A 14,383-nucleotide genomic window follows, 5' to 3' on the forward strand; every position below is an offset into this window, starting at 1 on the left:
GGATGTAGACGACCCCCATGGCTCAGTTCTTAGTTCTGGGTCATCAACCATGTAATCGGTGATCTAAATGAAGGTGTAAAAGAGCATATCTAATAAAAGGCCACACACTGGGAGGGATGCCTAACACACTAAAGAACAAACCCTAGAGGTCTGAATATTAACCCAAATGCACCAGATAAAAATCTAAAAGAAAAGCAGAACTTTGTCTTGAAGCATTTAGCAGCCAGGATCTCCCAGAGCTGTCCAGGAGGAACACGAAGACTCGGTGAACGGGCTCATCTGGGAAGGAAACCGAGGGAACGAGACCTGGGCCACTCAGGTTGAGAGGCGGGACCAGGGCAGCAGGAATGGAGGGAAGGTGAAGTCTTGAGAGGAGTTTCCAACTTGGGGACTCCCTGGGCAGGTGGGAGAGTTGAGGGGAGTTGATGGAGAAGGAGGGTGGGTCCAAGATGATGCCGAATATGGCAGCCTGAGAGACAGAGCACAGAAAGCTGCCTGACAGCTAGTGGAAGGGGAGAATGATGAATTTGAATTTGAACCTGGCAGGAGGATTCAGAGTTTGGTGACACAGCCAACGAAAACTTCCAACACACAGATGCAAGATTCCCTTTGGACCGGAGAGCAACCCTGCAGTTAAGTTACAGTTTCAAGGACTCGCTGAAATTGTCATAGCTAGCATTTTGGGCAGCTGTTCTTATCAGGCACTAGCCATTTTCCGTACATTCTTTCCTGATATTGTTGATCTTATTTTTTTAATTGAGAAATATATCATATACACACATAGTTTAATAAATTATCAATATTATAAAAATTCATGTACTTAACATCAAGATCAAAAAATAAAACATTGCCAGCTCTCAGAAGCCCTCACATGGTCCTCTCCAGTTTTAGCCCTCTCCTCCCTGCAGCAGGTAACCTGTCATACTTTTTGTAACATTCGTTTATTTGCTGTTCTTGACAATGTTCCATGCATACAGGCATCCCCAAACAATAGTTTGGCTTTACTGGTTTTTGAACTTTAAATGGAATCAATGTGTATGTATTTTTTTTGCGTCTGGCTTCTTTCACCAAACATTATGCTTTCACAATTCATTTATATTGTGTGTAGCTGTAGTTCATTCATTTTCATTGCTAGCATTCTGTGAATATGCCACAATTTTTCTACTATCGATGGGATATTTGGGTCACTTTTGGACAACTGTGAACAATTCAGCTGTGGACCTTCTGGCACACCTACTGTGGCGTATGTGTGTGTGATTTTTCCTATGACACATACCCAGGAATGGGATGACTGGATCATAGATTTTAATTATCTTCAACTTTATTGGATAATTCCATATTGTTTCCTTAATTATCATTCCAATTTTACTCCCATCCTTTCCATATATGTCTTAATCTGCATCACAGCCCTGGGGAGTAGGTTTAATTGACATCATTCACCAGGTGAGGACACTGAAGTAGGATGGGTAATATATAGCTCAGCATGGACATCTGTGACACCACGATGGTGGGGAATTTGAAACCAGATCCCTAGGTGCAGAGTCTGGTTCTTTCTTTTATATCAGGATGTCCTCAGTTTAAAGCTGTTATTTGATGGTCTCTCTAAAGGCAAGAGGCCAGACAGTGGAGGGCTGAGGACTTAAGTTTGGAGAATGACATTTGAAGTGGGGGATGAGGAAAGGAATCTTTAGGGACACAAAGAGCTCCTGAAGACATTCAGGGAAACATATCAGATTTTTTGGGTACCCTGCAATAAAAACTAGCTCAAGCATATTGCACGCTTCGCAGATTTTAAGACTTTATGTGTACAATCTCACTTAATCCTCACCTATGAGGTAGGCATCATAATATTCCCATCTTATGGGTAGAAAACCAAGGCTCAGAGAAGTTAAGGAATTTCTCAAGCCACAGTGCTGATATGAGGCAGAGATGGGATTTGGATCCACGTCATGTTACCAGTTTTATTGTGTGTAGCCCCAAAGTGGCAGGGGATGGGCAAGTGTGTATCAAAAGTGGCAGATGGGGCTTCCCTGGTGGCGCAGTGGTTGAGAGTCTGCCTGCCGATGCAGGGGGCGCGGGTTCATGCCCCGGTCGGGGAGGATCCCACATGCCGCGGAGTGGCTGGGCCCGTGAGCCATGGCCGCTGAGCCTGCGTGTCCGGAGCCTGTGCTCCACAATGGGAGAGGCCACAACGGTGAGAGGCCTGCGTACCACAGAAAAAAAAAAAAAAAAAGTGGCAGATGAAGGTTAACAAAAGGGTGGTGGCTTTGTCATCAATAAAGAGAGTTTTGGGGATTTTGGACAGGGTAGGCACAAGAGTGATTTGAAAGTCCATGAAGTGTTTAAAGAGGGAGGAAGTGGAGAGGAAAAGGAATCCCCTGTGAGAGCAGAGACTGGGGCAGAAGTAGCTGGAGGAACAATAGTTCATGCGAACATGTTTTTTAAGATGCAGAAGCCTCTGGAGTAGTAACTGTCAGGGTAATCATTTCTTTGAGTATGGTCGTGCCTTCATGAAGAGAAATGAGCAATTGAAACTCCGTTTGCATTTCCATGAGTATAATTGGATTTCACTGGCTTACATTTCATAGTGAGGCTCCCCTGCAGTCCTGGTATCCAGGAGTCACCCAAGCTAGCAAAGATTCATCCCCACAGCAATCCCTGAGCAATCACACACTTTGTGGGAGGGAGTGTGGGTTGCTGCAACCTTTCTGGAAAGTAATCTGGCACTAGCTGTTAAAATTCAAAATGAATGTGTTTTTTGACCAGACAGCCACCCTTTGGGGACTGTAGCCTAAAGAAGTGAATGCCGAAAAACAAAAGGATACATTGTGCAAAGCTGGTGACGGCAGCGTTCCCTGAAATGGTGAAACCTAGGAACGACTGGCAAGTCCTTTGATAGAGAAATGGTGACTAAAAGCTGCTCAGTGGAAAATTCTGCTGCTCTGGTTTCAAACTATAGCCATTGACCAGGAGGCAGGTCTGTGATTCATTACTTAGCAAACAAACAAAAATCAAAACCCACAAACAAACAAAAAAGCAAATTCCTGGAAAATACGTATAGTATGATCCTTTTTGTGTTTTGTTTGCTTCTGGTAAAATAAAATTAAGCCAAAGCCAAACATATCTATATGTTTGTATGAGCAAGAAGGGAGTGTAGAATGACACACAATACTGTAAGTTTCCTCAGAGGAGATTAATTTTTAAAACATATGCATCTCCTTATTATTCATTATTTATATAATGAGCAGCCATTGCTACTATATTTTAAAGTAATTATATAGATACTATTAGATTTTATATAATAAGCAAGAATTTACTTCTATATTAAATATATGGTTATATATTTAATCACATATAATTTATGTTAAAATTTAATGTATTATTTAAAATGAAATTAAAATTATATTTGTTAAATAGATAACATGAGGGACTTCCCTGGTGGTCCAGTGGTTAAGACTTCGCCTTCCAGTGCCGGGGTGGGGTTGGGGGGGATGGGAGGGGTGGGGTATGGGTTCGATCCCTGGTCAGGGAGTTAGGATCCCACATGCCTTGGGGCCAAAAAACCAAAAACATAAAATATAAGCAACACTGTAACAAATTCAAGAAAGACTTTAAAAAAAATAGATAGCATGATACTCAACATTACATATTTTTTTAACCTTTTTTTTTTGGCCGCGTGGCTTGCAGGAACTTCCCTGACCAGGGATTGAACCCAGGCCACGGCAGTGGAAACCCGGAATACCAACCACTAGGCCACCAGGGAACTCCCAACATTATATATTTAATTTTATACACAGAAGCAGGCGTTACTGCTATATTTTAAAAAATTATATGTGTACATGTATATGTAGGTATACACATATTGTGTAGATAATATATATTATATACATTATATTTTATATTGTATATAATAGTCATGAAAAGATATGTACTAGAATGTTTGTGGCAGCACTATTCGTAAAAGCCTCAACTTGAAAACAACCCAAACGCCCATCATAGTATAATAGATAAATAATTTATGGCATATTTACAGAATGGAAAGCTACTGACTACACAATACATGCATCCATGTATTCATATGTCTAAAGTCAGGCAAAGCTACTCTACTCTGTTCATCTGACAGTGGCTCCTGGAAAGGTGGCCGAGGCTGGTTTGTCCTTTCCTTGGTCTGGTTGCTGGTTACATGAGCTATTCAGTTTGTGGAAACCTATTCATCTGTGCACTGTTCTGTATATATGTTTAAAAGAATAGAATTGCCATTATAAAGCACATACTTTAAAAGGCATTTGGGAATATCCTTCCCAACAGAGGCCAATTCACAAGGGCCTTCTTCCCAATTAGGGGTAGGACATGCCTGTTTTAGCCTTCCCAGCATCTGAGCCTCTCTTTTTCTTGCACCTCAGACATCGCAGGCACGAGTGACATGTGGGACAAGCTGGAGAAAAACATCCTGGACCACCTCACCCCTGACGTGCAAGAGGACTACGGCCAGGACTATATCCTTAGGGAACGCAATTTTCTCATGTTCATGCAAACCTACTCTGTAATGGACGTCTCCCCAGTCCTCTTGGACGTCCAGCATGCCATCTCTGCTAAGAGCCCCTTTGCATTTTATGCACCCGGGAAAATGTCTTATCTGTGGCTCTGTTTTGTTTCCTTTAGCCCTACTGGCATATTTGATTATTTTAGCAAAAAAATGAACAGCCATAGAAAGAGCATGCCCAGAGCGTTAAGCATGCCTAACTGGAAGAATGAGGCCATGTAGGCAAATCAGTGGGAAATGTTAAGAGTCTTGGAATGAAAGGGAATCTCGAGCTTCCCATTAAAGTTGTGGTTTCCTACCTTGCAGCCCCTGTGAACTCTGTTGATTGAATAGTGAGACAGCAGGGAAGAGGGCAGGGCACAAACTTGAAAAGAATGACATAGACATTGAGCATATGACATAAAACTGGTTAGAACCGACTAGGCCCAAGATGGCAGAAGATTGAACTTCCAGTAGACCTTCAGCCTCATTATACGCACATTGTAAGCTAAATGACACACCCATTGGCGCCATAATAGTTCTGAGGCAGACCATAAAAAGCCAAAAACTGGGCGGTGGCCCAATTCCTGGAAATCCCCACCCCTTCCCTGAAATAGTTGGAATAATCCTCCCACTCGTTAGCCTATGAAATCACCCAGCCCATAAAAACTAACCACCCCATATTTTGGGGTGCTCTCAAGCCTTTTGAGATGGACCAAATTCTGTCTATGGGGTGTGTATCTCTCTCAGTAGATCTACTTCTTACCTATCACTTTGTCTCTCACTGAATTCCTTCTGTGATGAGACATAGAGAACCTGACCTTCATTAAGTCGTGAGACCAGGTGTGCGATTTCAGTTAAAAGACAGCGGGTTTGAGTCTCAGTCTGGGTTGTGAGGTTTCAGTAGGACTTACTGCAGGGTGGAAATGATCACCATGGAGAGCATTAATTGGGTGTTTACACTGAATACATTTCAGATATTCTCTCATCTAGTTCTCATTTGAGAATGGAGGTAGGAATCTTCACCCCTACTTCATAGGTAAGGGAATTAAGGATCAGAGAAGTTAAGTTCCTAGTTCGTTGTCACACAGCCAACAAAAGGCAGAGCTAGAATTGAAATCCAGGTTGGACTCCACTGCTTGCCAGGAGAGGCAGAAGAGAAAGAGAGATGAAGAGGGAAAAGAGAGAGGAAAGGGAGAAAAGGAGGAGGAAATGGTAAGGACCACAGTCAAATCAAGTCTTTCTCACTGTGCATTGATATCCTCTTGTAACTACTGCTTCCAAGGTATTGGATTCATTGTATGTAACCAGCGCTCCATGCCCCTCTTCTCCCTTCCTCTACCAGGAGCCCTGGGGATAATAGGATGAGGCCTCCCATCTCAAGCAGTGCCCCTGAGGTCTTTTGGCAGACATGGGGCATGTGACTGTCTGGGTTTGGTGTCCATAGTAACCATCCCTGTGGCCTCCATCTGAGCATCCAGGATGGAAAAGGCAGCATTATCACTTGGAGAAGGCCAGCTGAAAGGAGCAACGTCAGATACTAAGGGAGGTGTAGCCAAGTTCACCTGGTAGAGGCAAAAGGGGAGGAGCTGGTGAACAGAGGGGCCATGAAAGTAACCAGAAAAAAACCCAGCTTGACATGAGGGAAGCAGAGGTCCAGATATCTTGCTCATTGCAAACCTCCCTGTGTCCCATATCCTTTCTAGAATGTGCAGGTTTTCTATTTTCCAACCCCATGGAGGTTTGGGTAGATAAACTGACAGTAGATAAACTGACAATGCTCTGTGATTTTACCCCAAAGAAAATAATAAAAAAAGATATAGTGAGATAAATAGTTATAAAATACCGATACTTTTTTTTTTTTTCTCCTGCGGTACACAGGCCTCTCACCGCTGAGGCCTCTCCCACTGTGGAGCACAGGCTCCGGACGCGCAGGCTCAGCGGCCATGGCTCACGGGACCAGCCGCTCCGCGGCATGTGGGATCTTCCCGGACCGGGGCAGGAACCCGCGTCCCCTGCATCGGCAGGCGGACTCTCAACCACTGTGCCACCAGGGAAGCCCTATGATACATTTTTAATGGCTGGTCATGCTGACTGTCCATTGGTTCTACACCATTGTTTTAGGGTAGAACAGAAAAAAAAAAAGAAAAAAAAATCAAGTGTTAAGTGTTGATTTCCAAAATAGGCACTTTTTGTAGATAAGAGTTATGAAGCCCAAGGCTTCCATCTGCATGATTTGGATGTTGAGAGAACAAAGTTTTTATACAACCTGCTGTCCAAGGTTTGGAGGACTGAGGGTTGTGTGCTTCACTCTAAGCCAGTGGTTCTCAGAGTGTGGTCCTTGGACCTGCAGCGTCAGCGTCACCTGAGAACAGTTGACCTAAAATAATAAAACAGCCAGTTATTATTTTACCAGCAAAATGAGTTTATTCGAAACAGCACAGAATTGCAACTTGGGACAGGCAATCTATGGCAAACCACAGGCAAGTCTAGAGAACAGAGAGGTATTTTATAGAGGAGAAGGCGGAGTTGGGAGGAGCTGTTATAAACAGAGTCCATTGGAGGAAACTGGGAGTTCAAAGTGTAGTGGCTTTTCATTGGCTGAGCTGTGACAGTCTCTCATTAGCTGGAATGTTGCCCAGCAAGGAGTTCTTCCTCCTGCTGGGTAATAAAGTAATAACCTTCTTCCTATTGGAGATGCAAAGTACCTCTCTTCCTGATGGGTCTGCAATTCCTCTAGTGGTCGGGCATGAGAGGACCCCCTTCTGGCCTCCTGACTCCATTTAAAATGAGGTTTCTCTTTATTAATTTCCAGAGAACCTAGTAGAAATGCAGGTTCTCAGGAGCCAACCCAATCGTACTTTAGGTTCCTATGGCTGCTGTAACAAATCACAAAAAAACTTAGCAGCTTAAGACAACAGACATTTATTATTTTACAGTTCTGGAGGTCAGAATTCTGAAACGGGTCCTAAAAGGGTAAAGTCAGCAGAGCTGTGTTCCTTCTGGAGGCTCAAGGGGAGATTCATTTTCTGCCTTTTCCAGCTTCCAAAGGTCTTCTGTATTTCTTTGCTTGTGGCTGCATCACTCTGACCTCTGCCTCCTTCATCTCATCTCCTTTGACTCTTACCCTCCTGACTCACTGTTTTAAGGAACTTGTGATGACATTGGACAGGATCATCCAGGTAATCCAGGATCATCTCCCATCTCAAGATCCTTAACTTAATCGTCTGCAAGGTCCCTTTTGCCATGTGAGGGTCACATATTCACAGGCTCCAGGAATTCTTTTGCCATTATCATTAGCCATACATCAGACCATTATTCTACCGACCATACCTACTAAATCAGAAATTCTGGGGGTGGGCCCAGCAACTTGTGTTGTAATGAGCCCTCCAGGAGATGCACACCCGAGTTTGAGAACCATTGCTCTAAGCCATAGAGTAAGCAAGCTGCGGGATTTGTGGTCAGGTCACAGAAGGAGAGGGAATCTCTTTGAGGACAGTGGGAGAGAGCTGGAGACATCAAACAGGGTCTACTTTCTGTTCCGCAGCCTCCCAGGGGTTGAAATCACTGTGAGGCATGGGGAGAAGGTGCTGAATACAGACCCAGGGGGTTCTGAGAATCCTGGATCAGAGAAGCTACTAGCTGGTTTCCCATAGGAGTGCTTCCACACTACCTTCGGGTTACCTTGATAGAGAGAGAGAGTACTGAAGAGAGTACTACTGGAGAGAGTAGCGAAGAGCTCCAGAATGAAGACCCAGTGCACCTGTGGGGTGGTTCAGGGGAATACTGTAGCAGAGGCCACTTGAGCTAGGGGCTAAAGCGAGGATGAGAAATGCAACCAGAGACCAATGAAGATGAGACAACGCTGCTCTCCTGGTGCCAGGAAAATACACCAGCTCCTACGAACCCAGATTCTTAGGATTAGGGCAAGGAAAAGAAGAAGAGATGGCAGGGGAGGGGATCTTGAATTCCACTGCACATTCATCTGGAAGACCCTGTTTTAAACCAGAAGAGACTAAGTTACCTGAAAGTATTAATAAGCTTTAAAATATATTTCAGTTTTAGCACAATACCTATAGGTTCTCAGAAAACAAGAGACAAGTATTACATATGAAATCCAGGCCCTGACCATGTCTGCACAGTAAATGATGTCCCTGGTTTACTGTAAGAAACCAGTAAGAGCTAATGGCAGAGGGAAGCCCCCAATATATCCACAATTCGTCGTATTCTTGGCGGAAGGCATGATGAACAGGTAATTCAACAACAGGACTCCTGGCAAAAAGTATTTTATCTTCCCCAGTCCTGCTTTCTGCTCAAGGGCAGGATACAAGGTACATTTAATACCTGGCCACACAGCATCACATGCAAATTGCATGCAAACCCTCACCCACTCCCCTTTATCTCTTCCCTTTCTGTATTTACCCAATGCTGGCAGAGGCAAGTGGGCCATCCTCACAACCCAGGATAAGAGGAAGGAATTAGAAAAAAGCATCCAGGGAAAATATGATTTCTTTTATTACATAGGGAGCTGATAAAGGCCTACAAATAAACTTTACTATTGAATGGAACATTAAATTTCATCAGTTTCATTATACTGGTGATAAAGACCATGTTTTGGAATGCCATTCTGGATGGTGTAATTCTGAGGAAGAGTAATTCCATGAAAACAGCTCTGACGAGGTGCTGGTATCTCCTGCCTAGTAAAATTTCCCAGTCCAACTCACACATAGTCGTCCACTCAGGGACCTAGGACCCCTGAACACCTGCTCTGGAGTGGCTCCAAATAATGTTTCTCTACTGATTTATCTTATAAGCCAATATTTCCCTCTGGGATCTCACGTGTAGTGGTGTCCATGGCAGGACCAGGTGGGTGTTTCAGAGTCTCAGCTTAATACCCAGCTCAGAATTCCACAGCAATAAATAAGAAGCAAAAGGAAGGGAGAGAGTTTGGGAACTAATGTAAAGGTTGAAGATATGTTTGTAGTCTGAAGTTGCTTACTCTTGCCTGCCCAGCATTCCTTTGGGGGAGGATTTTAGTGAGACTGTCACTCAACGGACTCTACATCCCCATCATAGGGGTGGGCATGTGACCCAGGCTGGCCAATCAACTCATACCCTTGGCTCCAGTGACTGGTTCGGGGCGGGGGGGGCACATGACCCAAGAAGAACCAGTCGTGGCTCCCGATGGTGGGAGGATTGCTAATGGGCTCTGGGAGAAAAAGGGTATCCTTTTCCATTATAATGTCCATGTTAAACTGAAGCCTCTAGAGCCCACAAAGAGGAGAGCCTGGTAGAGAATGAAGCCAGGATAGAGGAAAGTGGGTCAGAATGATGAGGAAAAACCAAAGTTTGATGACATAGTTTGAGTCCCTTGATCTAGCTATACCTGCTGATCTACTGTTTGGACTGATTTCCAAATTGTGTGAGCGGATACATTTCCTTTAAACTATTTTGAGTTGGGTTTCTATCTTTTGCAACAGAATTAATTTCTGACAAATATACACTTTACGGAAGGATTCAGTGAAGAATGAAAAGTAAAATAATGCTTGATGGAGAAAATAGGCAATGCCACAATATCCTAGGAGAGGAAGAAAGATGAGACTAAAGAAAAAAATAAAGGAGGTTAGGGTGGGTGATATTACTGTTTAGTGGCCCTCTTCCATAGAAAAGCAACTTTTCTGTTAAAATTTCCTTTGGGGTTTTATCCCCAAAGTCTGTGAGCATGGTCCCTCTGGAAAAAGGTGACACAAAATCCTTGCTGAGCCCCATGGTGGAAATCAAAGATTTCAGCTGATCACTGGCAATTCTAGACTATTGAAATCACACTTGGCTAAAAGAACAGTGGTAGGTACAGTGCGTCTAGTGTGGTAAGGCACCCTGTCCTGGATCATCACAAAACTTATTTACCATATTGCAAAACATGAAGATGACGAAAGTGAGAATCCCAGCTTACCATGGGAAGCAGGAAGATCAACAAAGAAACTCAAGACTTTTGTTCTAAGTTATTTGTTCTTCTCAGGTTATTCCATCCGCGTGAGAGTGTTCTGGCCACCAGGGAATTGCCCTGGGAATTTTACCAGAGAGATAATTTTGTTTAGCTCTACTTTCTGTTCTTCCTCCTATTTTGATAATAGGTAATGATTCACTGCTGGATATCATGTAACCTCTTTCTTTGACTTTGTCCTGTGCTCTCTCTCCTAACTATCCAAGATGAACTCATTCCATATAGAGAAGGTCTTAACTGGAAACATGCTATTTTTTAGACTGGGTATGATTTTTAGGTAAGACAAATGTTTGCGCAAGACATTTTCATTGATGATCACAAAAGTTACACTTTCGTCTTGAATATTCATGGTATTCAGGCAAACTGGGACTGGAAAAGATCCTAAAAGGGCTACTGATATTAATACGTGTCATTGCTATTGCAATGGCTGGAATTTTTTGGCAGGAGTGGGGGTAAGGGGGACGTTCTGTGGTTCAGCATCCACTTACCTTCCTATTTGGAAGTCATTCCCCAGGTGTGAGATCTTGGTGGAAAGCAATGCTTTTCCTCCAACTATGGAAGCCAGAGATCTAAAGCCTGCCTCTCCCAGAATCTTAACCTCTAGGACTTGGGCATCGTGAACAAATGTATGACCTTCCTAGGACATGGAATGTCGACTGAGGGATATGAAGAGTGATGATGGCAGTCTCCCACAAATGACAGTTGTTGCGTTTCCTGTTTCTTGACCCTTTGGAGGCACTTGGTCCCATCAATTCTATTTTTCAAACCTAGTCTTCCAGACTTGCCTTGATTGAGTGAATCTCATATATATATATATATATATATATATATATATATATATGAGATTGCACAAATTGCACAAATTCAACTTAAAAAGCTCAACTCTTGAATAAGAGTTGAACAAGTTGCACAAATTCAACTTAAAAAGCTCAACTCTTGGGATGATGAAAAAGTGCCAGAGATGGATAGTCGTTATAGTTGCATAGCACTGTGAATGTACTTTTTATGCCACTGCGTTACATACTTAAAAGTGGTTAAAATGATAAATTCGTATGGTATGTATATTTTACCACAATTTTTAAAGAACTCAGTTCTACTACATACTAGCTGTGTGACTTTGGGCAAATTAACCTTCTAAGCTGATTTCTTATCTAAAAAGGGAGATGATAACAGTACGAGCGTCATGGGGTTGCTGTAAGGATCGAATTCAGCGTCATGGGGTTGCTGTAAGGATGGAATTCGTTAATTCAAGTAAATTGCTCAACAGAGTTCCTGGCACATAGGAAGACAGAAATGATTGTTAGCTTAATAAATAAATAAATAAAGGCAGTAAAGATTCTTATCAGGAAGAATAGGAGGTGTGATCTTCATTGTTTGTCCATGAAAGACTACCTTGTACTCTTGTGGGAGGAAGAAGCATTAGCCAATCATCAGCCACCCCACCATCCAGCCTCAACCTAGAAAGGACACACCAAGGACACACTTCAACAACAAACATTTATTTCTCACAGTTCTGGAGTGTGGCAAGTCCAAGATCAATGTGCCAGCAGATATGGTGTCTGGAGAAGACCCACTTCCTGGTTTGCAGATGGCCATCTTCTTGGACACACCAAGGTAACCTCATCTCCACAGCAAATGTGCTCAGATACAAAGAAGAAAAAACCAACTACTATTATCCTAAGTTTGGGGGCCCTTATTAACTGCTAGGCACCAGCTAAACCCTTTGCATTATCATCCTGTTATCATGGTAACTGTATGAAATCAGCATTATCACCTGCATTAGAGGAAGAAGAAGAAAATCCCTAAGATGCAGAAAAGTTAAACAGCTTGCTTAAGGTCACCCAGCTGCTGAACAACAGACCCAAGATTTGAGACCCAGTCTATGCATCTTAGTCAGTTCTGACTGTTATAACAAATCACCATACACGAAATGGCTTCAACAACAAACATTTATTTCTCACAGTTCTGGAGTGTGGCAAGTTCAAGATCAATGTGCCGGCAGATATGGTGTCTGGAGAAGACCCACTTCCTGGTTTGCAGATGGCCATCTTCTTGCATCTTCATGTGGCAGAGAGAGAGAAAAGCAAGCTCTTTCCTTTCTTATCTTCTAAGGGCACTAATCCCATCATGAGGGCTCTACCCTCATGAACTAATTACCTCCCAAAAGTTCCACTCCTAATACCGTCACATTGTGGGGTAGGTTTTCAACATATGAATTTGGAGGGGATGCATTCAGCTCATAACACTCTCTAAAAATAATTCCAAAATACCCATATTATACCACCATGCTGCTTTGCTACCAAGAGTGTGACGTGTTTGGAGCAATATTAACCAGAATTCAAAACACAAAACAAAACGAACCACTGTGCAGGAGGAGGAGAGAGTTCTCCTTTGACCTTAAAATGGGAGAGACTAGTAGAGTCTCCCCAGTTCTTCTTATAAGCTTCCCTGGAAAAGTGTTCCCTCAAACACCAGTCTCCCTTTCCTCTCCCAACATGCCCAGGTCAAATCTTAGTCTCACCCCTTACATTATAGCCTGAAGCCTTCCGTCCACGGGAGGCCACCTAATGACTTGGGATTATGAAGTTGTTTCTCAGTAGAAACCAAAAAAGAAGAGATGGGCATCCAGGGCCTGCCTGGGTCCCCATGCTACTGCGTCCCTGCAGGTGAGGCAGAGTCCTAGACACAGCGAGAGGAGGAGTGGGCTTTTGGGATGGTACACAAGGGGAAATGCACACTCTGTCCCTCTTTGTAGAGGGTGCATCCTTCTGGAGCCATTCACATGAAAATGTGGGGCTGTGTTTTGGGAGTGGGCCTTTGAAAACACTGTGGCGATGAGGAGGAGATAATTAAAATACTTGTGGTTGTAAGCAATGGAAACTGAGTTCTGACTCTGAACAAAATGGGAGTTGTTTATATATATATAAAATCTCAAACAAATGCAGAGTGAGCATGCACCAAAGTTTTATTTAACTCATAATGAGAGAACCAGTGGGATGGCAGAGCTGGCTTCAAAGAGGATATGAGAACTGATATATAAAATATAGCGCTCTTAAAATAATAGAAGGATGCTAGAATTAGACTGCTAAATGCAATACAAAACTGCAAGACTGGTTAAGGTTCTACAAACAATATGTTCATACTGTTTGGGTCTATATTCTCGGCTGATCAGAAACCATCTGCGTCTCTACTGCATAAAAATATTGTAATCTGCACCCTCCAAGTTTTTTCCAAGTTACTATCTACCATTGCAGAACTGGGTCCCTGGTCAATATGTAAGTTCACACTTCCTTGGAGGGTCAGGTGGTTCTTAGAGGGCTTTTAGACAATGCTCTGGCCTGATACTAGAAAGATCACAGATGTCGTTGTGCCTTATTTCCAAGTTTTGGGTGACATTTTTCATAATAATAACCAAGGTAGGGATTGATGAGCAATCAGAAATTGTTTTCCACCAAGCCTTAGATAAGGCCTCAGATGCTTCTCCAGAACTGTGCTCCATACAGCCACTACCAGTTGATGGGAACTAGTGCAAGGGACGAAATTGACTTGCCATCCACCTTGATGATGACAGTGGCTTGGTTTAGAAGTTCCAGATAGCTTCTCCCACAGCTGGCTGGGGCTATTCCTATGACTCAGTCAAAGCTCTGGCTTAGCCACGAGGAAAGACCTAAACAAGCATCATCTCTCAATGAAAGAAGGTGAGAGGCCAAAGGAAGTGGGAGGTCAAAGGAAACTATTATTTTCATCCTAGATGAATGTTCACTTGCTCTTCCTAAAGTCAGGATTTCATAGATAAGCTACATCGCTTCAGAGCCATTTACGTCAGGCTGATGGGATGCTTTGATTGTTCCTAGTGT

The 14,383-nt window shown here is 43.1% G+C and overlaps 1 protein-coding gene across 1 annotated transcript in view; it reads left to right on the forward strand.

The window, feature by feature from the left end:
• The window catches only part of HSD17B2 (hydroxysteroid 17-beta dehydrogenase 2), a 75,194-nt gene extending 62,017 nt beyond the window's left edge, over positions 1 to 13,177 (forward strand). The window contains exon 5 of the mRNA XM_022582823.2: positions 4,404 to 13,177. Within this exon, the coding sequence (XP_022438531.1) occupies positions 4,404 to 4,765 (362 nt within the window). The 3' untranslated portion in view covers positions 4,766 to 13,177. The remainder of the gene's footprint in view (positions 1 to 4,403) is intronic.
• The last annotated feature ends 1,206 nt before the right edge of the window (positions 13,178 to 14,383 follow it).

This window comes from Delphinapterus leucas, chromosome 20, assembly GCF_059928025.1.
Source record: "Delphinapterus leucas isolate spDelLeu-1000000601 "Yukka" chromosome 20, BTC_Dleu_Yukka2, whole genome shotgun sequence".
Taxonomy (NCBI): Eukaryota; Metazoa; Chordata; class Mammalia; order Artiodactyla; family Monodontidae; genus Delphinapterus; species Delphinapterus leucas.